We start from the raw sequence: 25,786 nt of genomic DNA on the forward strand, positions 1-25,786 counted from the left end.
GAATAAAAGATTATCAAAATAGTCTGCGATTCATTTAATAGTTGACAATTAATAGATTAATTAATTGTTTTTCATTTATAGGGCATTACATGAAAAAAAATAGGCATGGCAATAGGTGAAGCAAAGCAAGAGACACCCTAGCCTGTCCACCTGTCGTTCTACAGCTCTTACATTAATTTATGTTTTGAGAAACAGGTACAAAGACTGATTCCAATTTTATTTATATTATATGCAAGAAGACATGATTAGAAAGAACAATTTAATTAATTTATTAAATCCTTATTAATTAAATCTTATTTTTATTTTATTATTTTATTTAACCAGGAAGTCCCTTGAGGACCTGGCCAAGATAATAAGTCATTGAAATGTTATAAAAATGATAAAATAAAGCATGTCAAAAACACACAATTAAAGACAATTAAAATGTTCCAAACACACAAGTGACAACAGATGCATAACACAACATCCAAGTTTAGAAATAGCAACTTCACTCTCTATAAGGTGGCATTGAGGTTGAGAGTGAGACACTACAACCACCACTTCACCACCTTTCCCTCAGAGATATCATCTAGTTTAATGATAGTTTTTTCACAGCAGAGGTCATGCGAGAGTCGAGGCTGGTGTTGCGTTCAGGTTCCAGTCTGTTATTGATATCAGAGGGCGGGTCCAGTGGAGAGAGGAGTACCGGGAATGATAAGTGGATACGTGCTGTGAGCGTGGGCGGTGACACCACACCTGGGGAATTACAAGGACAAACTACCGTGCTGTTTTTAATGGAACTTTTCTCCCACATGCATTGAGTTTAAACCTGCGGAATTAAAAAGGTGCCCGACCATGTACACGACGGAGCGCAGGCGGATGAGTCTGCACGACAAGAGGAGAGATCCGGTTCGGGTGTCAGCTGGGAGTTTGTGGCAGGACTCTCTGGCCATGGAGCTGGGCGCCACCGGCTGCGGTAAACAGATAGTCTCTCCACGGAGCCGCACCAGAGCCGTATCCGTGGCGTACATCGTGAACGAGGACGCGTCGGTGCCGCAAAGTGAGGAGAACTTGACGCTGAAGTGTCTGAAGGAAGCCTGCTCGGACGCACACGCTGCCTTCAAAACTATACCCTTTGAGAGGATATCTCTGGGCACCACTGACATACTGGATAGTTTCTACAACGCAGGCAAGTGCAGGCATGCATGCTGACTGGAGGGATATTTAGGTTAACAACAACACACACTCTCAGTAAACTAACCTGTTCAATCTCTCTCTCTCTCTCTGCAGATGTAGCAGTGGTGGAGATGAGCGACTCTTTCTGCCAGCCTTCCCTCTTCTATCACCTGGGAGTGAGAGAAAGTTTCAGCATGAACAATAACATCATCCTGTACTGTTATAAGCAAGACAGTGATCTGCAGGCTGTCAAGGTAACTTAACATTTAGTTTATTCTTATGAATCCATGTGATAATTAAACGTATTGCTGCAGCCATGGATTACAAATTTCCCCAAAAGTCAGATACACTGTGGTACACACGGGAAGTGTGGTAATATACACATGGGATTACGTTGAATAATCCCAGAGAAGGGGAAACAAAAATTAAATAAATAAATAAATATATGGATAAAAGAAATAATAATAATAATAATAGCAAATAGATCGGAAAGGAGTATATATACCTACACATACCTATACATACCCATATACTGTACATATGTATACACACATATAAATAATAATAAAACTAATACATAAACCAAAATAAAATAAAATAAAAAGTTGCTGACACTCAGGCTGCCATGTAGGACTATTGAAATCTGTAGAATATGCACCACTTAACTTCAATGAGAACTGATATAAAGAAGACCTTGAGACAGGTCCTGCATTATTAAATAATCAGGGGCCCCTATCTTGAAGAAGGGCCAGAATTAAAAAAAAAATTCTTTTTTTTTTCACAGCAAACCTATGATTAAGTTTTTTTTTTTAAGATTCTTTTTTGGGGCCTTTTTGACCTTTTAATTGATAGAGACAGTGATAGATATGAAAAGGGGAGAGAACAACAACATAATCCTGTACTGTTATAAGCAAGACAGTGATCTATAGGCTGTCAAGGTAACTTCAATTTAAGTTTATTGTTATGAATTCATGTGATAATTAAACTATTGCTGCAGCCATGGATTACAAACTTCCTCCTGGGCCCCAAAAAAGTCAGATACACACTGTGTAAAAATAGTTTGTGATAATTGGAATACTTTCACAATTATGGCAGAATATGCACCACTTAACTTCAATGAAGACTGATATAAAGATAAGATAAGATATTCCTTTATTAGTCCCGCAGTGGGGAAATGTGCAGTGTACAGCAGCACAGGGGATAAAGTGCAAAAAACAAGATGCATCAGCTAACACAGTAAAAAAGAGCTAAACAAAGTGTAGCAAAATATGAACCATTTAAATAGAAGGAAGTATAAAAAAGGAGAAGTATATACAGCATTGACAATAAACAGGCTATTAACAAAATTGCACAGGTGGAAAATGATATTGCACAGTATGAATTACACCTGAGTAGTACTGATAGACAGTCAGAAGACCTTGAGACAAGTCCTGCGATATTAAATAATCAGGGGCCCCTATCTTGAAGAAGGGCCAGAATAATTTTGAATTTTTTTTTCACAGCAAACCTATGACCAAGTTTTTTTTTTAAGATTATTTTTGGGGGCTTTTTTGGACTTTTATTGATAGAGACAGTGATAGATATGAAAAGGGGAGAGAGAGGGGATGACATGCAGCACTTAGGACCAAGTTTTGTCAGCATAGCGGTACTGGCTGTTCTCTGGGGCACCATGTAAAATACCATTAAGATGCCCTGTGTGTTCCACTGTTTGCACTGTGGTTAATGGGAGTGAGATGATTGAGCCAGTAGAGGCCCACAATTGATTTTTGCCCCCAAATGTCAGGACAGTTTATTTGTTTAGTATTCTTTGTAATTTATGCTGCTACTCTGTTTTTGTTATTTTCTAAATAATTGTGTCGTGTAAGCCTGCAGGGCTGGGCTTTTTATTTATGCATGACATAACAATAATAATACAAATCAAATCAAAATTATGTAAGAGATTTGATGAAAGTGGTATTATGTCTATGATAAAAACAAATCATTTGCAATCAGGAGCAAATCAATTATATATATATATGCAAGAGTTTAACTGAGAAGAAACATTAAGCATTAATAGCAAAAACACAGACAACTGGCAAAAGATGCCTCAGCTCCATGAGGCCATGTAAAGTCTCCCAGTATGTATTTGTGTATGATGTGTGCGTTATCTTCCTTCAGGAGCAGTGTGGAAGTTACACGTTCATCCCGTACGTAGTGTCGCCTCAGGGCAAAGTGTTTGCCTGCGATGCTGGAATGATGACCGGTCTCAAAGAGCTGATGCAGCCCAGTTTCCAGCTGGAGCCCCTGCTGACCCCGCTGGTGGAGACATTGGTGCATCTGCTGAACAACGTGCACGTTCAGTCCAGGTCAGGCATAAACTGCAGTGCTTTGTTTGCCATCGTGTGCTTTGCCAAAAATATTATCATCTCAGATTACACATGCATTTGCTTATGATGCCTTTCGCAGCTTCCTGCGTATCTGGAATGTAATGACTTCTCTGCTCTTTGTGCTGACAGCGAGTACTTCCGGGAGTCAGTCAGGCATGAGATTCGTATGGCGCGGGAGCGGTTCAGCGGCAAAGCCCTGAGCGAGGAGTTGAGCCGCATCCAGAAACGTCTGGATAGTGTAGAGCTGCTCACCCCCGATATAGTCATGAACCTGCTGTTGTCCTACAGGGACATCCAGGTGAGTGTTTACGTGTGCCTGTGAATGAGTGCCTAGACATGGAGTGAGTAAAAAGTCAGGAGCTACGACTAATAGGTATTACCAGCTGCGACAGCGTGAGGATGGTATTGTTTTCACCTTGTGAGTCAGTTAGTGTGTCATCATGGCACATGACACCTGCTGTAGTGGGAACTACCACAGAGGAGATTTTTAGTACTTTTCCAGGTGTCACCGTGATAGCGTCACCCTCTCCACACACACACACACGCACACGCACACGCACACGCACACACACACACACACACCACCCCAACTGGTGTGGTCCCATCTTTAGTTTTGTTTAATAATCTTTCAATTATTTTTAAGGTCAAGAAATAGATTTTTTGCAGAGCCCAACATGCCATTTTATCATTGCTTGTATTGTTTCAGCAAAAAAAGTGATTCAGTTTATAGAAAGAAACTGCAGATCTTCACTTTGATGGAACCTAAAAATGTTTGTCTTTTTATTAGATTTATAAAAATGTGTCTATGGATCAACTAATTGATTATTTGACTAAACTTTTAAACACAACATGTGCATGTTTTGCTTGACATCAAACATGAAAAACCCTGCGTTTCGTTACGATGGTATTAGGGCTGTCCTCGACAAAAAAGATTCTCAGTCGACCAACACTCATATGATTTTATCGATTAATCAATAAGTTGATTTCATCGACAGATCTGTAAAACTGAGTTTCTCCACAAAGAATCACACAAAAGCACCACTTTAAATCTTGTGTTTACCAGAGATGTGATCATAAGTTTCTTGGAAATGAGTCTTTCAGCATGAAAAAGCATAACAAATTACCAATCGACTAAGATTTGTTCAGTCGATTGGACAAAGAACAACCGGTTAGTCAACTAATGGACTAAGAGGGAGCAGCCCTAGAAAGTATTACTGTGGACGACATTAAGGAAACATGTGGGAGCCTGCAAGAGTCACGATGAACCAAAAGCAGATAGTGTAGATAGTAACAAAAATGACCATTAAGGTTTAAAAGATCATTAATTGTTGTAATAATATAAACTACAGACTGCTGTGATCCCATCTTGTGATGGGATCACAGCAGCTGCATTCATTTTGATCTCAACTATACACCTGTAAAGTTTCCTGACTGCATTGTGCACGGTTGTGGCGCTATCGTAGTCACAAATACTGTCAACAGACAGAAATATACACACCAAACCTCCTCTGTGGTAGTTCCCGCTACAGTACGTGTATCCAGATTAACCACATTTTGCCAGGATGACACACACACAGACTGACAAGCTGAAAACAATACCGGTCACACGCTGTCACGGCTGGTAATTGTTAAATGTAATCAGATGCGAGGATGGTAAATAATACATTGTAATTCTACACCCTCTTTTCCCAGGACTATGATGCCATGATCAAACTGGTGGAGACTCTGAACGACCTGCCCATGTGTGTGGTAGCAAGACATCAGAATATCAAGTTTCACTACATATTTGCTCTAAACAGGTAGACAGACGGCTCCTACTTGAATTCATATTTTTGTTTTACAAGTCATCACAATTATTGTAATCGCATCTTTGGTTTCACTTCAGTGTCTTTGTGTGTCACTGTCTCAGCCTGTTGCCTTTATTTGCATTGTGTGTATACAAGATATAAAGGGTTTTTGTTAAAGCTCAACACTGCTTATATTATCAAATCTCCCCGTATCAGGAGGAATCACCCCGGAGATCGTGCTAAAGCTTTGGATGCAATTCTGCCTATAGTGGAGTCGGGTGTCAAGGTGGCGTCAGACGTCTACTGCCTGTGTGGACGGATCTACAAAGACATGTTTATGAGCTCTGGGTTTAAGGATCACCGCAGCAGAGACCAGGCCTGCTACTGGTACAACCCCTTTTTCTGGTCTTACAATCTGGTTTCTGATGTTACTGATGTCCCCTGTCTGTCATCGCTCTGGTTTTATCCATCAGTGCTCTTTTTATATTATTTGTCAGGTATGGAAAAGCTTTTGAGACGGAGCCGACTCTTCACTCGGGCATCAACAACGTGGTCCTCCTGATGGCAGCCGGACATGAATTTGACACTTCTATCGAGCTGCGCAAAATAGGTGCTTAAATGCTTTCTGCTTTCTGTATCGGAGACAATCAGTGACAAATGCCTGCTTTGAGTATTTTGGCGGGAATACAAGTTTACGGTCTACAGATTGAGTGTCATAAAGTTTATACTACTTATGCATTACACTTTTATGTTGTAGGGGTGTAAACTAGGGCTGTCAATTGATTAAAATATTTAATTGCATAATTGCACATAGTTAATCACGCCTAATGCAAATTAATCGCACATTTTTTATCTGTTCAAAATGTACCTTTAAAGGGAGATTGGTCAAGTATTTAATACTCTTATCAACATGGGATATGCTTGCTTTATGCAAATATATGTATGTATATATTTATCATTGGAAATTAACAACACAAAACAATGACAAATAGTGTCCAGAAACCCTCACAGGTACTGCATTTAGAATAACAAATATACTCTAATCATAACATGGCAAACTGAAGCCCAACAGGCAACAACAGCTGTCAGTGTGTCAGTGTGCTGACTTGACCATGACTTGCCCAAAACGGCATGTGATTATCATAAAGTGGGCATGTCTGTAAAGGGGAGATAGACCAGATATAATCTGGTTGGTACCAATGGATTCCTTAGGGTTTTCTGGTTTCATATGATGCCATTCTCGCTTTAAAACTGAGCCTTGTTAGAACCTAAAACTCGCAAGTTGCGTTAAGGCGATAAAGAAATTAGTGGCGTTAAAGTGATATTATCGCATTAACTTTCACAGCCCTAGTATAAACCTTAGGCTTTGCTATGATGCAACCCCTAATTTAAATTTTTATGGCCACGGATGTGGTTCAATTTTAAATGTTTTTAAGATACAATGCAATATGCAGAAAACCAATCGTTTTACAGCTGGTTTCATGTTGATCAGCTTTAAGTGCAAACTAGTACATGTAGGAGAGTTTAATTATACATGCAATACTTGATCTGCACTTTACAATACACATAATAAGTACGTAATGGTCTAATGGATAAGAGTCAATGTAGTGTTACATCCCTGTTGGCTTATTCTGTGGCAGTAATGCACATAGTATGTATGCACATAACCGCCTTATATTGTTTTGCTCTATGTTCTGTTATGTTGGTGCTCAGGTGTGACTCTGAGCACCCTGCTCGGTAGAAAGGGCAGTTTGGAGAAGATGAAGGACTACTGGGATGTCGGCTTCTACCTCGGAGCAAACATCCTCGCTGATGAGAGTCGGAAAGTCATCCTGGCCTCTGATAAACTCTACAGACTCAACGCACCTGTCTGGTGAGGCACAAGCATCAGTTCTTGATTAGTAGTAATCAGGCAGATCGAAACCATCATCGTCAGGATGATTCATTTGGTTTGATTTCGTTCTTATTTCCGTGTTCATTTGATGTAGATTTAATAAGTTTAGTGTTTCTTTCAGGTATGTGGCATCCATTATGGAGACGTACATCCTGTACCGTCAATTTGCCAAGCTACCTGAGGTGAAGTCTCTTAAACAGGACACAATGGACTTCTGGATGGAGCTGCTTTTGCAGACCTGTAAACCAACTACCTCCTCAGGCCGCTGCCCAGTAAGATGACACAGATGAACATGACACTAACCCTAACAATAATCAGAAAAACATGAATCTTCTCTGGAAATTAGTATCTGTTAATTGGGACCCTAGTCTATTCATTTCAATCTTAAGGTTAACATGTACTGCTGTAATACGGAGGGATATGGTCAGGAAATAATAGAGAGAGTGAGACAATGTTGCCCTCCCATTCCACATAAATTAATTTTCTGCTTTTCAGGTGCTCATTCTGGAGCTCAGTAAAGTCCTCCAACCGGCTATTGTGTGTGTGAGCGAGGAGGACGAAAGTCGCACTGTCCAGTTGAAACACGTCACACCCTTAAAGGTATGTAGACCCTCTGCCTCCCCCACCCCCAGAGCCACCTTCTTATCTGAATACATATTTCTGAGTATCTGCCATACATATATAATTTAGAATAAATGGCATAATAAAAGGAAGAACCAACTTTTCTCAGACTGATTATGGTTCAGTGAATGTTTAATTGAGCGAGGGTGTGGGTGTGTTCTTTGTGTGAGGAAAAAAATGACTTGCTTCATACCTCAGGACTGTTTTCTTTCTCTCTCTAGCACATCCTTGCATGCAAATAAAAGCTGCTCTGTCATGTGTCAACACACTGTGTATTAGTCAAACTGCCTCTATCCCGTGCTTTAACTTCGTCCTTCATTCCACAGAAAGGATTACACCAGTGGACTTTCCCAGCCTCTGCAATTCGGGGAGTGAGGTAAAGTGGAGTATACAGCATGTGCTAACATCTCTCAAATATCTGCTCTGAGTTCTGGGTGTGTTCAAGCCTGCAGCAGAGCCAGAGGACCCAAAACACAAAGGTTGTCCTGGAAACCTTGGCTGTCGTTCTGATTTTATTCCGTCAATATGTTTTCAGGTTTTGCTTCTTTGTTGTTTGTGATCTTTTTGTTGATTCCCTTTGCTACTGATCAGTGTTACTGTGTACTTTAGCCTTGTCCTGTTTGCCGATTTGCCACTTGAGCAATTTTCAGCAAAGACCCAAAATACTCAGCTTTATCACTTTATCAGATTGTATTGTGTTTGGAGAGAGACAACACCTTTTCTCTTTGGTGCACGGCCTTGCTCATCAGCATTTACTGAATTAATCAATTCCCCGTTTGTTTACTTAAAGCTGATACCCTTTGTAATGCAAATATTAGCCATTGGTTTCCTGGAACAGAGAAGGGGTCGGTAGATACAGCCCGTTTTGGATCTTTATGTTCAGCAGAATTCTGTATACCGTATAGTTACAGTTGTTTTTCCCTCTGAAGTGCTTCAAAGATTGATGAGCGGAGCTGCTTCCTGTATGTCCACTACAACTCAGATGACTTCCAGCTCTGCTTCCCCTCCGAGCCTCACTGTAAAGGGTGAGTGACTAATACATTGGCAAAGATACAGCGGGGCAGTTGGAATGATGTGCACATTGACTGGCTAGATAGAGACAAAAGCCCTGTTTCCACCTTAGGAACTTCCCCCCGGAACTAAGGAACTGAGGAACTCATTGCGTTTTTACTGCAGGGAGCAGGGTCTAGATTAAGTTCTGGGGACATTTTATGGGGCCTTTTTACCCCCCAAAAAGGCCTTGGTCAGAGGGTAGTACTTTCTGAAAGTACCGGAACTTTCGTTGGTGGAGTTTGCAGGGATGACCGTTGCTGACTGGTCAAACCCACACACACCGCAGTGCTGCTTCAACTGCGCCGCTTCAACTGCGCCGCTTCATTCAGAAAACAAGGAAGTACTCTTGTATCGATTTGGGAGTATTTTAGGACGAGGGAAGAGCATTTCTCTTTGTTTGAAATGTTAATAAGTAAATTTCTGCCGTCAGCTACCTGACTCATTTAAAAAAAAGACAGAAAGAAAAAGAGTGAGAGATCTTTTTTTACAGCATGTTTAATACATGAAATGGGCAGGCCCTCTGAACTGAATGCTGCAGAGTGTTTACTGCTGTGATCACCAGCAGCCCTCGCCCCATGTCATGTTGCTTTTTCATACATCAGCGGACTAATTTGCGTAATCTTCACAGGTCTTTAGACCGTGCTGGAAACGCAGACAACAGTGGTGCTGAAGGAACCGTTTAGATCCTTGAAAAGTAGTTCCAGGGACTAAAAAGTCCTTGAAACTTTTGGTGGAAACCCAGATAAACAGAGCATCATTACAGGCTGCAGGAACATATCAGATGTCAGGCAAGTAGGCAAACTAGCTTTTCAGGCTGTCTAGTCGGTGGCATGAAGAAATGAGTGTCATGTTATCACATTGTATGAGTCATATTTCCTGTATTGCCCTCTATGAAATTGCCCTAGGACATATTTTTTCACTCTGACTTAGAGTCAGTTGACCCAAATCACAATAAATGACATTTCCTTCTAACCTCTTGTGCCCCAAAATAAGGTCTGCGTTTAACACAAGCTGAAGAGAGTTTAACGTTTTGTTCTACAACATAAAATACATCAATAAACATGCCACTTGTGAGTTTTGAAGCCTTTACGTGTCTTAAAAAAATAGATTGCTAACAAGTGGCTAAATGAGAATACTAAACCGTCATCACGCCGACTCGTCCTCCTTTACAGCCTCGTTGTGTATACTAGCTCTCATGCGACCGTTTTGTAGTTTGTTTATAGCTTAACGTTAGCTTTTTACTTCTGGTGATGCCATGCCCCGTTAAGCCCATATTCTCATCTACATTAATGTCTCCTCACACTGTTCTCTCACTAGTTTCTGCGAGCTGGTAAACTCTCTGCTTCAGCAGGCCGAACACCCTACCCAGGACCTGAACCATCTATCTGAGGGAATACTAGAGGTCAGTAACAGTCCTCCATTCCTCTGACACAGTGCTCTATTTTAGGTCTCACTTGCCTCAACAAGTGGAAAACAACTGCGGTTGCTGGGTGGAAATAATAATTTTCAACAAGAGAAACATTCCCTTAACATAGTGTCATGTTTTCCATGTAATTTGGCATTCTGTGTAGTATCTCTTTATATAAAGAAATATTCATTTTTAATTTTGTTTTTGTTCTCACAATCCTACACGTTGTTGACTGAGAAGTCTCTGAATGAAACATCTGTTCTCTTCACGTTCCTCTCTTCTGCTTGTGAAATTCCTCACAATTCCTCTGACGCTCATTCGTTCTGATTCATGCTGTCTTCATTTCTCTCCACAGTACATCTATGAGACCAATGAGAATCGCGACAAGGTGATTCTGGGTAAAGGGACGTATGGCGTGGTGTATGCTGGGAGGGACCTGAGCAACCAAGTACGCATCGCCATCAAGGAAATTCCCGAGAAGGACAGAACGTATGAGAAACCAACACTCACTGTTTTTCCTTCAGAGTCATCCCTTTCTGGGAAACACTAGGCTGCACTGTTTCTCACAAGAATAGCTTCTCTCATGATAACCATAATGGGAAATGATTTGGCAGAGATACTACTCACTGGCATGCTCTGGATCCCCAGTGCTCTTTAGGAATCTTGAGTGAGATTGATGAGTGGTTAGACTTTTCATTCTTTGTTTGTTACTCTATAATCTGGACAAAGAGCTTCAGCCTGCACGGCAGTGTCATGTGGAAATAATGGATTCCATCAAAGGAAATGTGATATATAAATCACTTTTTAAGCATTTGTTGTGTCCAAGACACTGCACAGTATTTATGTATAAAATAGGGAAGCTCCTGTTAACTGAAGTGTCAAAGAGAGAGAGAGAAAAAACACTTTAGTGTGGTGCAATAACAGCTGTCATGTGACATAACGTGTAAAGCATTAAACTCCCCTTGACCATTTATTTACTTAAAATGCAAACCTGATCATTGTTCGACCCCGCTACATTATTTTATACCAACCAATCACTAATGGAGGTTTTGTGAAAAACATTATTTGACTTTTAGTTGTCTCACATACTTTTTCATGTTCTTTCTGACCAATATTAAACTGGTTTATTTGGAATTCTGAGGTTTGGAGACACCGGGTTTGGCATATTCAGTGTTTTATCCTGCAATTACAGTGTGTAGATTTTGTTTGTACAGTATATACAGTGTAAATATACACTGGTGGACATGAGAAATTGCCCGTTAGGGTGCCCTTCCAGTGGAGAAAACATGATAAATTGTCCTCTAAGATGCCCTTCCAGTAGAGAAAAGGAGATGCAGTGCACTAATGGGTGCCTTAAATAGAGAAAACGTGATGCAGTGACATATAGGTTGACCAGCCTACATGCTTGAAAACTTTCTGCGTGCTGGTGCCCCACTGCGTGCAGCTGGTGCCCCTGTTATTTCTTTAGTCCGCCACACTGAGTGTGTGTGTTTCTTTCTCCATCCAACATGATTTCTGCATGTTTTAAAACAATGAACTATCATATGGGATGTTGCGTTGTTGACATTGTGTAGTTAGGAAAACCTCACTGTCACACTTTTTGTATTCCTCTGTCTCTCTCAGGTACTCCCAGCCCCTCCATGAGGAGATAGGTCTGCACAAGAGGCTAAAACACAGAAATATTGTCCAGTACCTGGGCTCCGTCAGTCAGGATGGATTCATCAAGATCTTCATGGAGGAAGTACCTGGAGGTATGAATCCTAAAACTCAAACTTCAAATACTTTTAGGTTCAAAGAGCAGTAGAGGGCAACTGTCCATTAGTTGGCGGACATATTGTGCCTTCAAATGAAACTCGTGAGCTTGTGTTTACAACACTGGAAGTCGTGTACACAAGATGATGAGGGTGTTGGGAATATCAACATTTTCCTTAGACATATTATAAAATTATGAAGAAAAACAATCTACGGCTAAAGTTAGGATATATTAACTTATGCACCAAAAAATTAACTTCCATGGCCCCCGCCATTTCTGAAAACGTCAACAAACACGTCCCAACTCGTGAAGTTGGAGCTTTCAGAAACTTTCCACTTAAGAGGTTGTGAATACCACAGAGAGGGGGGCGTTCATTTGGACTCTTTTCTTGTGAACTGGCTATAAAATATATAAAATAAGTTATTAAACATTGTTTAACTTTTCAAAATAATATGCTGTATAAGACTTAAAAACATCGCGTTCAAAAACAGGAACGTGTCTAGAATTGTCTGAGGGTGTGCAAATTAGTTGTTGGCTACGTTCAATCAAAAATCTTGTGGACCAACTTTACACAGTGTGATGGTTTCAATTCTGTTTTATTTTTATGCAGTCATATCTGCTTATACAATTACTGACGCCTTTTCGCTTTTATTTTACGCCCGTACTTCAGTGTTGCACCCTGTTTTCCTGTAATCTACAAACTAACAGTTATACATTGGCAAATTAGTATTAGGTCACAATGAAAAAATGTTCTTTGGAACTTTCACTGCAATAAAAACAGACTGCCAAATAAGTCATGCCTGACCTCCTTGGGAGTGCCGACACGAGGAAGCGCTGCCTCTGGCGGCTTTTCAAGTCAGCATTTCCTTAGTTGCTGTTTGGCATTGTTACAGGATGATGCCTTTCTTAAGCGTCAAGGAAGTGACCGTCTGTCTTGTGCTCAGATTTGACAGTGGATGTGTGATTGTGTAACATATACTGGAAGTTAGTTTCAAGAAACTGGGTGGTTGCAACATCCTGTTCATTGAAGAAAAATCTCTTGAGATAATGGCGATTAGAAAAACATCTGAAGATATGGGAACAATTCCAATCCATAGCTTGGTTTGATATTGACACAGGTAGCTGAGAAATTACTAAGTTTCAACAAAAAAACAGAATTGCATTTTCCAGTTTGACTAAAACAGTAGAAATTGTGTTTTGTTGTCATCTCTGTCTTCATGAATATGTGAGAAATTACATTTGCACAGCAGGATTCTGTTCTTAAAGGAGCAGTGTGTAGCATTTCGGGGGATCTATTGGCAGAAATGTAATATAAGACAAACCAAACACTGGCTCTAGATAGCCACCGTAGTTTTCCTACACGCTCGGTACACTGGAGAAGTTTCAGTGGGTTGCAATCTGCAACCTCAGCGCTAGATGGCGCCAAATCCTGCAAACCGCACCTTTTTAAAAAAAATGAGAATTTGAAATGAAAAATTAAATTTTATAATTTGACATTTACTGCATATAGGAAGTTTGTCATCTCTCCTGCGCTCCAAATGGGGTCCCCTGAAAGACAACGAGGCCACCATCATCTTCTACACCAAGCAGATCCTCGAGGGGCTCAAGTACCTTCATGACAACCAGATAGTCCACAGAGACATTAAGGTGAGCGGAGCACCCTGGGACTCTGGGGGACAAATGGCAAATAATCATTCTACTTTCATCCTAGCTTTATGGTATTAGTTTGTAGTGTTTGTGAAACATCTCAATATGGGTAATCTGTCTTTGCTGCAGGGTGACAACGTATTGATCAACACTTACAGTGGAGTGTTAAAGATCTCGGACTTCGGAACCTCCAAACGATTAGCAGGGATCAACCCTTGTACTGAGACGTTTGCTGGTAAGATACTGTTTATTTATGACATTTATGACTGTTTTGTTTCACATGTTGATACATTTACAGACCACATAATAAGAATATACTGTTTTGTCTTTTTTATATCTGTGAATTGATTGCAGTAGTTGCATTTTAATCACTTTTATGATTATTTTTCAATAGGGACTCTCCAGTACATGGCTCCAGAGATTATAGACCAAGGGCCTCGGGGTTATGGGAAGCCGGCTGATATCTGGTCCCTCGGGTGCACTATTATAGAAATGGCAACAGGCAAAACGCCCTTCCATGAGCTGGGAAGTCCTCAGGCAGCCATGTTCAAGGTAAATAAGGGAAGGTTGTATTTGTGGTGTTTTCATAAAAAGAAAGTTCTACATTTTAGTGAGTAAAAATTATAAAAGTCACTCTTTATGGGTTCGGACTGAAATAGCTAAATAAACTATTTGATGGTAAAAATGTGATAGGGTAGCACATTCAAGATTTCAAAATCTAGGAGGATAAAATAGTAAAGATTTCACTTGTTTAATTGGCTTACATCACAATAGACATTAACACACAGTTAACACACAGCTGGGAGTTGGATCCAATTATTTGGGAACCAATCACTTCTCTTATCACATGGCTCTAGATACAGGGACCAATCCCAGGCATAGCCTATAGTTAAATCTGATTGAACCCCCATTGCATACACTGTTGAGCTCCACAAAACACTGTTCCTGGCCATTATTGGTTCACTATTAAGACCGTACACTAGATGGCAATAGGGGGACACTTGAATAAACCTCATTCATTTTTAGTTATAGGCTAGTCTTATGGATGATCCAGTATCACCGAGTGGTCAGTGGTCACCTCCGTAGTCTGTAGGTTGCAGAAGACTACAAATGGTTCTAACCTAAAAAGCATTTTAAGCTGAAATCATCATTCAGTCCATTTGGTGTCATAGCGTTCAGTGTGTTCTTTCAATCCCACAGAATTTTTATGAAGAGGGTGAACCGTGGTTTGCTTCAGCATAATGTTTTGCAATTGCATAATCCATATTGCCTGCGGGAATTGCAGTTTTGTGCTCAGATTTTTGTTGTTTAAGGGGTCGTTTGGTTTGTCCTAGACCGCAGGGACATAGATTGACTTGGATGTTAACGTCAGTGCTGTTTACAAGTCAGATGTTACCATATAACATGAACACAACATCAGTACAGCCTCACAGAGCCACTGGCATGGCTGTATCTTGTTGAACAACTTCTGTCTTTTTCTCTTTTTTAAAACACACAAATCTCAAAGTAAAGTTGTTTAATTTAACATAAACATTTCCCTTTTAAACAATCCCATCAAGGTGGGCATGTTTAAGATCCACCCAAAGGTTCCAGAGTGCATGTCGGACACGGCAAAGGTCTTCATCATGAACTGTTTCGTGCCGGACCCCGACGACAGAGCCACAGCCACAGACCTGCTGAAGGACACATTCCTCAGGTCGTCCCCCAGGAAGAAGATCAGGGTTCCGCAGGAATCAGAAACCAAAGACTACCTTTCTTCTGGTGAGGCTTCAGTACACTTCAAATTCACACACTGCTCTCCTTTCTCACACATATGTTGTCAGTTTTTCATCAGCGAGTCTTTGTAAATAGCCTTCTGTTCCCATCACAACATCCTCTATGATTTAGTTGCATCACATTTCTCTTGTATTCTTTCTTCTTCTGCTGTCACATTTCTTTTGTGTTATTGCACCTGTCATGACACTCGTGTGGTAAGCGTTGTTATGAAACCGGGTAAATGTCAGAGGTTTTGAACACTCACTCTTATCTAACCCTAATCTTGCTGGGTTTTGCAGCTGATTACCAACGCAGCTTGTCTGTGCCCATCTCCATCCTTGTGGAGGACACTGATTCGTTCGAGGGTTCGATCGACCTGTCCTGTTCCCTGGACCTCAGGAGGCACCAGACCACCATCATAGAGGATGAAATCTCAGACAGCCCACCGAACACCGGAAGCTTCCTGTCGTGAGTTAGATTATTGCTCAACAGAGAATAAAAACCTTTTAATTTCTGCTTCAGCCGTGGTTCTACAGGATCTTACATCAGTGGCAAACCACACTGGGGTTTCAGTCAGATAGTCTTTTGAGGTTACATCCTGTTTTGGCATAAAACGGGTATCATGCTACTGTACCAAATGCCACAGTCTACAGACAACCATGTTTTACTTACACAATGAATTATAGGTATCCAAATCCTTACATCTTTTTCGTTGGAAAATGTACCTCAGAGGGAGATCCAACAACAGCTGTCAGTGTGCTGACTTGAAAAACTGCATGTGATTATCATAAAGTGGGCATGTCTGTAAAGGAGAGACTCGTGGGTACCCAGAGAACCCATTTTCATTCACATATCTTGAGGTCAGAGGTCAAGGAACCCCTTTGAAAATGGCCATGCCAGTTTTTCCTTGCCAAAATTTAGTGTTTGGAGCATTATTTAACCTTCTTCGCGACAAGCTAGTAGACAAAGTTGGTACCAATGGATTCCTTCGGTTTTCTAGTTTCATGTGATGCCAGTATCTTCACTCTCAGCTTTAAAACTAAACCTGCAAGTTGCGTTAATGCGTTAAAGAAATTAGTAGTGTTAAAACAAATTTGCATTAACGCATTATCAGCACTTTGACAGACCTAATATAAATATTTAATAAATATACAGTACATATATAAAGCACCAATGACCAACAATAAAATAACAATACATTTAAAATGTCTATATACAAGTCAAGCGTTCTTTAAGTGTAAACCATACAAATAGTGTAAAGAAATAAATACCGAACGGATATACATGGGGGTTGTGACTGATTAAGTGTTCATCACAGTGACTGCCTGAGGGAGGAAACTGTTCTTGTGTCTGGTTGTTTTAGCGTTCCGTGCTCTGTAACGCCTCTCAGAGGGGAGATGCAATGACTTTCTCTACATTACTTGTTTTTTTATCTTTGTCTGTTGATCTGGTGTGATCGATCTCTTTATTGCCCCCTACTGTCCAGAATACCAGAGGACTCTGCATCAGGCATGAGCAGTCCAGCCTTAACAGATGAGAGCGTTGGTCTTTTTATGCTGAGAAAGGACAGTGAAAGGAGAGCCACACTGCATCGAGTCCTCACCGACTACATCCACCTCGTCGTCTCTAACATACAGGAGTCTGTGCCTCAGGTGGGTGAAGAAAAGTCACAACACAGGTCAAAACATTGTGAAATATAGTAACTGCATGGCTTCCTACATAACATATACACTATGTAGAATTGTCTCTCAAACATAATGCATCTAACTAAAGCTAATTTGCAGCCTCTGTCTCTGGTTACGCTTTTAAATTCAGGTTTAAACAATTAAATAAACAATTTCCAAAGACGGATTCAGAATACAAATAGCAGAACAATTCTTGAGTTAAACAGGTTCACCAATAAGTATTGACTATTGACTATTGTTATTACATTCCACATATGCTGTTTTATCGGTATCAGCAAAGCCCTAACTAATAGGCAAAGACATTATGTTTACATAATAAGCCCTGAATGTCTGGATCTCCTCTTAGTTAGATATTTCACAAATTGTCCAGACATGTTGTTGCACTGTTGGCACTGCCAAAACCCCAAAATATGAACCTCTGTGTGATCCAAAAGCGGCATGGCATGACTGTCTGCAGTGAGTGCAAAGTTAATATTAAAGTTGGCTTGCAAGTTAATAATCTAGAGCCTAAGGGCTTTTCCATTTCATTTTACACTGGGTTTGGCATTTGTTTACCCACTTAAAAGCTTTTATGTTTTATGCATGGAGGCATTTCCCCCAGAACAAGTACGGCAAAAAAATTTAACCTTTGGCGGTTTCTCCCCCATTTATTTCATGTCAAACAGTAGCCTAGAATTATAGATTTTTTCTTTGTGTGATGCAAGATTTTACGAAAATGTAGGAGATAATAGGTAAGTCTTTACAGGACCCATATTGTAAAAAGTGAGATTTTCATGTTTTTTGTTATAAAGCAGGTTTAAGTAAAAAAGTATAGTATATAAAAAAATAAAAAAAATAAAATGGAAAGTAGAAAAATAAATAGTAAAAAAAAATGAAATTAAAAATAACTTCAACTGGAATTTAAAAACGCGTTTTGCTGCTCTCTGGCACAAAAGACAGGAACTGCAGTTATTTCATGATGGTTACGGCTGTCAGTTGTGCCAACAACACAACATTAAACTTAAAAATTAAAAATAAAACATTATTAAAAATGTGAAAATAAAATATAAAAAATAAATATGAAATATAAATAAAAAAGGAAAATAGAAAAAAAAATGAAATAAAAAATAACTTCAACTGGGATTTAAAAACGCGTTTTGCTGCTCTCTGGCACAAAAAACAGGAACTGCAGTTATTTCATGATGGTTACGGCTGTCAGTTGTGCCAACAACACATCATTAAACTTCAAAATAAAACATTATTAAAAATGTGAAAATAATAAATAAATATGAACAAAAAAAATATATGAAAAATAAATTAAAAAAAAATTAAAATGGAAAAATAGAAAAAAGAAAAATAGAAAAAAAAGAAATAAAATGAAATAAAAAATACCTTCAACTGGAATTTAAAAAAGCATTTTGCTAATGAGCGGGAAAAGACTGTTACTATCCAAATGAAGAGTACTTTTGTGATATAAATAAGTCTAAGTATTTCTGGATTCAGAACTGTGCTGTACTTCATACAAACTGCCTAGTAGAGTATTGATTTGTCTGCAAACGCAATTTTAAAGGTGCCCTCTGATGACACTGTTTTACCGTGTTGTACAGAAAAGTTAGCAGGACATAAGTTATTAAGGGGCATGTAGAAGTACTGTATCCACATTGATCCACTCTTTTTTTTTCTCTCTTAAAAGCATGGTGAGGGATCATCGATAACTGCAGACCACATCACTGAGCTCATTAGCTGCCTGCAAGACAACATCCGCTCCCCGGACAGGAAGCAGCTGACCAGCAGCCTGCAGCAACTCCGAGCCACACTGCTCACTGCCGCAGTATCACCCAACAGCCTGCAGGCGGTGCTGTTCAGCTTCCAAGATGCAGTAAGTGACTTCAGAGTCTACACACAGATTCTCCTGGTGATTACACTCAGATATAAAACAGAAGATGTGACGTTGTTCTAATGACTTGCCGGGGATGAAACCATATGTCGGCCGTCTTACCTGGGTCCAGTTTTAAACTTGTGGTAATTGGAAACTATGGTGAAAATGTTGTCCTTATAATCCTTGTATTTGTCTACCAATACACCAATACTGTTTTTTATTCAAAGTACTGAGTGTAAGACAGCTGTGTCTGTCTAAAATGAACCAAAAAAAAACAAAGATTTTGGTAGAATTGTGATTATTATAGCTAGTCATGCTTTCAATCATGAAGATAATGTCATAATTGTGCATTTATATTGCAGCCAATAATTTTATTTTTTTCAATTCTGCCTGAACTTAATATGTAAGAACTGTCTTTGGTATTCTGAATGTCTAATATACTACATTAAGCAATATCTTTTATCCTAAATAGATTGAGTATTATGGCCTATTAAAGGCTATATTAAAGGCAGGCTGTTACAATCAGTCACTTCCTGTTGTGTTGTTTTTTCCGATCAACCGGAATGAGGTTTGTTTTGATGCTGAGAGGAGAGGTTGAAGAGCCTTGCTAACTGTAAATGAGGAGTTGTTTTAATTGATAGTTTTGTTAAATGGTTAATGCCGTAGATACAGACATAGATTATTTTTTATTTGCTTTAATGAAAGGAAATTGTGTAAAGACATGAGGTAAGCTGACAACAAGTGATGTTTTATATCTGTGTTTACGCTGCTGTCAGCTACAGGCTTAGTGAGATTTCAATCATGCTAAACTATCTACTCCGTGTGCAGGTGAAGAAGGTGTTGAGGCAACAGCAAGTGAAACCTCACTGGATGTTTGCTCTGGACAATCTGCTGAGACAGGCAGTACAAGACGCCATCACTGTGCTCCTACCAGGTAGAGTGTCATCTTATACTGTATACGTTCAGTAGTTTGGGATTCCTGTTGTTTATTTATTATCTATGCTTCTTCCATTCTTCCCCACCGACCCCCCCCGTCTCAGAGCTGAAGCTCCAGCTGCAGTCCTCATTTGAGACAGAGGACAGCACTGCTGAGGAGCAGTTTGCTGACCCAGACACCCCTGTAGTTTTCGTCCCTGACTCGCCGTTTGTGACAGCGAATGGGCAGCAGACAGCATCCATAAATAGGATCCCGCCTACAGCGAGCCCCAACTCCCCTACAGAGCTCATCCTCAACAGCAACTGTCCCCTCAGTGAGAATCTGAGAGACCTACGACTAGAGACCAGCAGGTAGCATTTAGTTGTTTTCTGTATCGTGAAGCTTTCATGTTCAGGATGAGTGCTACATTTTAGAGAACAGCCGTTTGCATTATTGTCATGTCCATGAAGTGTTTATTGTCCAAGGATACATAAACTGACATAATTCAGCCACCACCAACACTGGCCTCTCTGTTAGGCAGTACACAGTGATTAATACGATTTTTGAGTTGCCCGCTTTCTGCTGAGTAATGATGGATGTTTGTGTTTCAGACTGCTGAGTCAGCTAAATGATAAGGAGAGAGAGTATCAGCAGCTACTGAGGAACTCTGTCCAGAGGAAACAGGAGCAGATAGATGCACTGAGGAAAGCAACAGTCACTGAAGGTAACATCACAGTTTTTTCCATCCATGTAGATGGCACAAGTTTGATTTTGAGTTTGATTGTGTAACAAATTTGCAAGTTTAACTTCACACAAGACTCGTGTGTCATTATGTCTGTTGAGAGAGTTACGGGTCAAGGAGATGAGGTAGTGCAACTACATGTAGGAAAAATCCACAGTCCTCCTCGTTCTGACCAAAAACGCATTATTAAGTTTAGCCAAATCTAATATGAGGCTGGAGCAGCCTGAGGTAGCCAAAACAAGTTGGCATCTTTGATTTGATAGTCACATGTAATAATACAAGCGTCGCTGTCGCGTGTGGTAATAGACCTTAATTACCAGCTGTGACAGCGACGCTGGTATTGTTTTCACCTTGTGAGTCTGTGTGTGAGTCATCATGGCAAAATGTGGTCCTGGAGACACCTACTGTAGTGGGAACTACCACAGAGGCGGGTTTGAGTACTTTGCCAGGTGTTTATATGTCTGTGGACAGATTTTGTGGCCGTGATAGCGTCACAACCGCGTAAGATGCAGTCACAAATCTTTACAGGTGTATAGCTGAGATCAAATTGAAGGCAATGTTTGCAGATGGGTGTGGTCCGAGCAAGGGCGCCGGAAGTAGGGTGGTATGAAGTAAGAAAGGGGCCATTGGGCCCCCCACTTTACACTTCTGGCCCGATTTGGCGTTGCAGCTGATGTGATCCCATCACAAGATGGTCTTTAGTTGCCAGTGTTTTCTCCTGGAAATGTATAAATAGGATGTATCCCTCCACTGTGGTTCAGCAAGGATATAAAACATATATATATCTATGAAGGAAACACAAATAGGGAATTTTATACTAAAAAGACTGCAATTTGGAATATGCCCACTCAATATCTCATATCTTGAATCAGAATCAGTTTTATTGGCCAAGTATGTGTACATATGAGGATTTGATTCTGTTTTTTGTTACTCAAAATTTACGAACAAGAACAATTTTCCAGAAGATAGATAGAATAGACATAAAGCTTAAAACACAAACAAACTAGAGACCATCTTGCGATGGGATCACATCGGCCGCAACGCCTAATCGGGTCACTTTCTATACCCCCTACTACGGTTGCGACGCTATAGCGGCAACAACATCTGTCCACAGACAGACAGACCTACAAACACCAGACAAAGTATTCAAAACCTCTTCTGTGGTAGTTCCCGCTACAGTAGGTGTCTCCAGGACCACATTTTACCATGATGACACACACAAAGACTCACAAGGTGAAAACGATACCAGCGTCGCTGTCACTGCTGATAAACAGCTGAACAAAGATAGGTAAACATAAGCCTTTAACTATTGTTCAAATCTGTGAAATAGATGAGTATATAAATATATATAAAAAGCAATGAACAACAAAATACAATGTCTATATACAAGTCAAGTGTTTCTGTAAAAGTGAAAAGAGTGCTGGAATAAATATTGAATGTGTAATGTAATAGCTAATCCAGGTGAAGTCTGTTTATGATTCTCCCGTTTTGTAATATCTGGTAAAGAAAATATACCAAATTAAAATGGAGGATATTCAATACAAGTTGATAGATAGTATTGCAACTTCATGCATCTAAAGTAGAATCACGTGAGGAGTGAGCCATCATCTAAGAGTTGGTAAAAGCTCAGCCGATAGTCCGATGATTAACCGCACAAGCTGCAGCATGAGCAGTATTGCATCAAGGGACCAAGCCCTTTTTTGGATTATCAATACACTCAGTGATTCTCATCAACGTTTCCTAACACTTGAAACCAGTCAATTCCCACCACGCCTCAGCTTCAGGCTTTGGATTTCTGCCTGACTGGTTCTTGTCACAGGCATAGATCCTCACCTAATGTGCTCCAACTTGACTCTTCAGTTTGGATAATGATTATTCAGTTTGCCTGCGGAAACACGATAAGTGTTTTCATTGTGTGTAACGTTAACACCACATGATACAGTATGCGCGCAATTTGCACGAGCCAGTCTGAATGCTTGTAATCGCTGTTGTATTATAGATGGTGAAGTGGCTACACAGAAAGACTCTAATCCAGAAGTGAAGGCTTTGGTGCGCTGGCTCAAGTCTGTCCCTGTAGATCAAGACACTATCAACAAGGTAAGCTCTGCCTTTTTCTTTGTTTTGCTACTCCTGCCGCAGGCTTTTTTGGTATTACTCATCTATCCGCCGTTAACCCAAACCTGTGCGATCCTGTTTTCTAGTTGCTCTCTCATGAGTTCACCTTGGACTGCCTCTTCTACATGGCCTCCAGGGATGACTTGATGTACTCTGGAATAAGGTGAGCTGCCTCCACACATCACCCTCACACCATCTGTCCATGCAGAAACATAAGAGGGGGGATCGCCCTCAGAGGCGGTGGTTTAGAAAAGACATCGTTAGTTTGTGTTTCATCAAAAAAAGCCCCGGTGGTGTTTGAGATGGCTCGTTGGTAACACTGTATTTCAATCTGTCCCAAATTTGTTGTTTCAGAGGGGGCATGCTATGTAGAGTCTGGGCAGCCATCACAGCTCACAGGAAGACCCAGCTCAGCACACACAACGAGGACAGCGAGGACACTCTTCTTTAATGGCTGCTGATGTTGTGCATCGAAGGACAGATTTATTGACAGGCTGGTCCTGTGTTGTCTGGAGGAAGAGAGCCAGTGCTGAACAGAACTGATGTAAAGCAGGATGGATTGTAGTTGGACTGTGAATGTATTTTTCTATAAAGTTACTGACCATTTCTTCCAGTTGTAGTGCATGGAAGGCAGAATGCAAAAAGTACATTTTTGTTACATTTTCTCAGGGCTTTGGCAAGTGGGATAACAGTTATGCCTTCATAAAAAACTGCTTATAGAGTATTGATTTGTCTGCAAACAAACAGGATATATATTAGGGCTGTCAAAGTTAACGTGATAATAACATGTTAACACAAATTTGTTTTAACGCCACTAATTTCTTTTGGAGGTTGTAGCAGGTGCAGTTTTAAAGCTAGAGTGAAGATGGCATCATATGAAACTAGAAAACCTAAGGAATCCGTTGGTACCAACCATGTCGTACTAGCCTGTCGCGAAGGAGGCTAAATAAAGCTCCAAACCTGCGCTAAATTTTGGTGAGGAAAAACTGGCATGGCCATTTTCAAAGGGGTCCCTTGACCTCTGACCTCAAGATATGTGAATGAAAATGGGTTCTATGGGTACCCACGAGTCTCCCCTTTACAGACTTATCACTTTATGATAATCACATGCAGTTTGGGACAAGTCATAGTCAAGTAAGGACACTGACGCACTGATAGCCGTTGTTGCCTGTTGGGCTTGAATTTGCCATGTTATGATTTGAGCACATTTTTTTTTTATGCTAAATGCACTACCTGTGAGGGTTTCTGGACACAATTTGTCATTTTTTGGTGTTAATTGATTTCCAATTATAATTATACACATACATTTGCATAAAGCAGCATATTTGCCCACTCCCATGTTGATAAGAGTATTTAATAATTTACAAATCTCCCTTTAAGGTACATTTTGAACAGATAAAAAATGTGCAATTAATTTGCGAGTAATCGCCAATCATGGACAATCATGCGATTAATCGCAATTAAATAGTTTAATCGACACAGCTCTAATATATGTATATATGGTGCCTTCTGATGAAGCTGTTTTACTGAAAAACTTAGCAGGACCTAGGTTATTAAGCACATATTGTATTTAAGATGGATGTCTCTGCATTCTTGGGAAAAACGCAGATCATTTGTACTGTACATGCTGTTACTACTCATTCAGATAATAAATAGGAACCTTAAATCTCTCAGACTGGTTTGTTATCTGCATGCAGCTGTTTGTCAGTCACAGAGATCGAGTGACGTATCGGCTGGAAGAAGTGATGAAGTGGTGAACAGTCTTAAAATTCCACACGTGTTCCCTCATCTGTTTTCATGATGTTGACATCTCCTTAGAAACAGTGACATGGGCTTTACTTGCTTGTCTGCATGTCTATGGTATGTGTGTGCTTTATTTATTATTTAGCCTAGCTTCTGTGTAGGTCTGCTGTTTGAGTTGTAGAATCAAAATCATTTTCTCACTTCTTCAAGACACAAGTTAAGTGTGTAGACTTTAGAAGTTGGGCTTGAGTTTTTATCAGGAATGGAAATCAAAAAGGGGGAGGGAAAGGTCAGGATCAAAACATTAGGGGATAGAGGAGTAGGCGAAAACATTTCACACATATACAAAGACATTTGTGCACTGATTTGTGTTTTCCAGTGTGTCATTATTGCCTAAAGTAATCTCAGTGGTCCTGTGTGAGATCAGAGGATGTTCATTATTTTGATAAACTCAACAGAGGCTTGTGAAATGACATATGCGTGTCAGCTCCAGTGCTCCGTCAATAGGGATATGACTTCACTGAGAGACTGGGCTTGGCTCCTAATGACCACGGCACTCACTAAAGATATTAGTAATGTCTTATTCATTATTTGAACAATTGGCTGTAACTGTCACTTTAAAGGGTGCGTCCGTATTCCTTTTACACGGCCTTGTGTTACCTGGTGTGCCTATCTGAGTGATAATTTAAAGTATTTTTTATTATATGTATGTTCAACCTCCCTCGCCCTTCGTGCTGTCAAGCAAGCAATTAAAACCAGCCCGTATACAACAGCAACTCCTACTATAATTTAAAACTGACATTTCCATTCCCTGTCTTAATAGATTTATAACATTATTTATTCATTCAGCATCATAAGGTCCAAAAAAACCTCTTCGGCCAAACTACTGATCCAGCCTCTCACAGTGAAGATGACAACCTTTGATTTAGCTCTGCAATAATCCAGATCGCCGAACAAATCCGAAGCTACAGGGTCAATAAATCAAGCCAGGCATCTGTCTCCTCCGTCCTTGGATGGTGTCAGAAAGGAAATTAATACTCAGATTTGATCAACTAAATTCACTTTGGCATCATCCCGTGTCCACAACTCCACTCCCCTGCTTCGCTGTTATTTATGTAATAAATTAATCTTGTGATATATACTCAAAGTAATGTGCTCATTAAATTGTTTTCCCCAAAATATATACAAAGCTGTGCTATCTACCCATGTGTCACTGACAGCTACATGCATGCAGGTTTCTGTCAAACCTAAAGAAAATAATGTTACTGATTATTTCCTCCTCTCTAAT

At 40.1% G+C, this 25,786-nt stretch overlaps 1 protein-coding gene across 2 annotated transcripts; it reads left to right on the forward strand.

The window, feature by feature from the left end:
• The first annotated feature begins 596 nt into the window (after positions 1–596).
• LOC141778684 (mitogen-activated protein kinase kinase kinase 5) lies at positions 597–24,425 on the forward strand. Of its 2 annotated transcripts, XM_074653080.1 has the most exons (28): positions 597–1,168; positions 1,270–1,409; positions 3,313–3,500; positions 3,651–3,819; positions 5,214–5,320; positions 5,525–5,695; positions 5,806–5,918; positions 7,022–7,181; positions 7,324–7,474; positions 7,698–7,802; positions 8,150–8,199; positions 8,753–8,848; positions 10,194–10,278; positions 10,640–10,773; positions 11,908–12,035; positions 13,548–13,684; positions 13,814–13,919; positions 14,079–14,236; positions 15,244–15,445; positions 15,739–15,907; positions 16,926–17,091; positions 18,797–18,982; positions 19,811–19,916; positions 20,023–20,269; positions 20,510–20,622; positions 22,640–22,737; positions 22,842–22,918; positions 23,110–24,425. In XM_074653080.1, the coding sequence occupies exons 1-28, from the start codon at positions 835–837 to the stop codon at positions 23,204–23,206; spliced, it is 3,993 nt and encodes a 1,330-aa protein (XP_074509181.1). In that variant the 5' UTR covers positions 597–834; the 3' UTR covers positions 23,207–24,425. The 2 variants fall into 2 exon arrangements, with proteins under 2 accessions (XP_074509181.1, XP_074509182.1); XM_074653081.1 differs by lacking the exons at positions 597–1,168; positions 1,270–1,409 and adding an exon at positions 2,036–2,093.
• Positions 24,426–25,786: the final 1,361 nt, after the last annotated feature.

This window comes from Sebastes fasciatus, chromosome 12, assembly GCF_043250625.1.
Source record: "Sebastes fasciatus isolate fSebFas1 chromosome 12, fSebFas1.pri, whole genome shotgun sequence".
Lineage (NCBI taxonomy): Eukaryota > Metazoa > Chordata > Actinopteri > Perciformes > Sebastidae > Sebastes > Sebastes fasciatus.